The 1,708-nt window shown below is 43.0% G+C and overlaps 1 protein-coding gene across 2 annotated transcripts in view; it reads right to left on the bottom strand.

Moving 5' to 3' along the window:
* The window catches only part of LOC100533444 (frizzled-related protein 2), a gene marked incomplete at its 5' end in the record, with an annotated part of 47,580 nt that overhangs the window by 29,389 nt on the left and 16,483 nt on the right, over positions 1–1,708 (bottom strand). For both annotated transcript variants that reach the window (XM_013081500.1, NM_001204721.1), the window contains 1 exon segment: positions 426–562. In XM_013081500.1, coding sequence (XP_012936954.1) covers positions 426–562 — 137 coding nt within the window.

The following is a 1,708-nucleotide window of genomic DNA, read 5'->3' as shown; positions in this document are numbered from 1 at the left end:
AGAAGAAGAAGAAGAAGAAGAAGAAGAAGAAGAAGAAGAAGAAGAAGAAGAAGGAAATCGAATATTTGGGGAGTATTTTAGGTTCTCTATTCCATTCCCTACCCCACCCCCTTCCCTTCCCCAAACTGTATCCACCCCACCCCAAACCCACCCATCCTAACTACTAACCAAACCTAAGCCACCCCAAACTAATCCACTCCATCACCAACCCAACCCACTCCTTCCAGAATTAAACCCAACGAACCCTACACCTAACCACTCATTATAAAACCACCCAAATAAACTCTTTTGTCACGAAAAGGATTCTCCAGTAACGCTTTTGATCGAACACTTAAAGCTGCATGTCGTCTCATACCCCTCCTCCCCCCCCCCCTCCATCTCACCTTTGTTTTGTTTTTTCTCTTTTTTTCGCCTGTGGTACTTACGTTTGATGTCGTGTATGGGCATTATACACATGTCGTTGTCGAGTGGGAACTTCTCACACTCCAGCATGGCTGGCCACTCAAAGCCATGTATAGTCATCCGACTCTCGCACGAGGCCCTCACGTTCTGGCACAGCGACCTGCGAGAGGGAAATCACTCAAGTTTTAGTTTTGGTTTCAGTAAGAGGTTTACTAACATGGTTACAAACTAAAATTTACATACAAAAATTAAGGTCAACACAGAGATTTGTGCAAGGGGAGTTAAGTTTATGTAAGTGTAAGAGATTTACGGCACTTGCAACACAATTAGGTCACATGAGCCCAAGATTAGAGCAAGTGTTACTAGATGCAAATAAAAGGAGGAGAGATAAAGGCGATAGATGTTTGATGGGAAAGAAGTAGAAAATCACAACAGAGCAGCAACCAACCAGCCACTTGGAAAGGACGATGCTGGGTACAAGAGTACAAGATCAAATACGGCGGGCAAGAAAACGAAAGAAAATAGGACACACAGACGTCTCCAAATCTATACCCAACTAAAATGGAAATGAACTGGTCACATAGTTAGAATGAAAGATAACCGTTGGACAAAAAGATGCATTGAGAAGATCAAGAGGAAGACCAGGAAAAAGTTGCAAGATGATATTAAAGAGTGTACGGGGAAAACGTGGATAACGAGAACAGCAGACAGAACAGAGTAGGGATCATAGAGATGGCTATATCCTGCAGTGAACGGACAAAGACTAGAGGGGAAAGAAAAAGAAGAATTATGACTAACAAATAGGTCAGACAAATGCTGAAGATTACAGTCCTCCCACCAGGGCAATGCTACTGACTGAAGTTGTCTTTGGGCCACTCCCAAAAAGGGGATATTAACATGTTATGCACAGTAGAATCATAAAGGGCTGATTTATCAATGTCATGCTCATACTGTGCCGGACCAACATAGTGGGGAACTGCTGCTTTTTCTTTTCTCATCCTTACTATCGTCATTTTCCTCTACTTCTTTTGTATGTTTGTCACTCTCTTGTGAATTGTTATTTCCGCGGTGCCTGATAGTCGAAGCAGATTTTTGTGCTGTTGAGGCAAGAGAGGTGAGCAGAGTAAGCCTGATTTCCCGTTTAAACTTCTCTGTTGACTGACATCCACCCCTTGGCGCTCATATGACCTTATGCAGTTGCGAGTGCCATAAAAAAACTTACTAAAACAAGCACTAAGATTAGAGGTTGGAAAGAACAGCAAACAACACCAGAGCACCCGCCAATGGCCACGATCAGTTAAGGTTG

This window comes from Aplysia californica, unplaced genomic scaffold, assembly GCF_000002075.1.
Source record: "Aplysia californica isolate F4 #8 unplaced genomic scaffold, AplCal3.0 scaffold00134, whole genome shotgun sequence".
NCBI lineage: Eukaryota > Metazoa > Mollusca > Gastropoda > Aplysiida > Aplysiidae > Aplysia > Aplysia californica.
The sequence above is the reverse complement of the archived record's forward strand: the minus strand, read 5'-3'. Positions and strand labels throughout refer to the sequence as shown.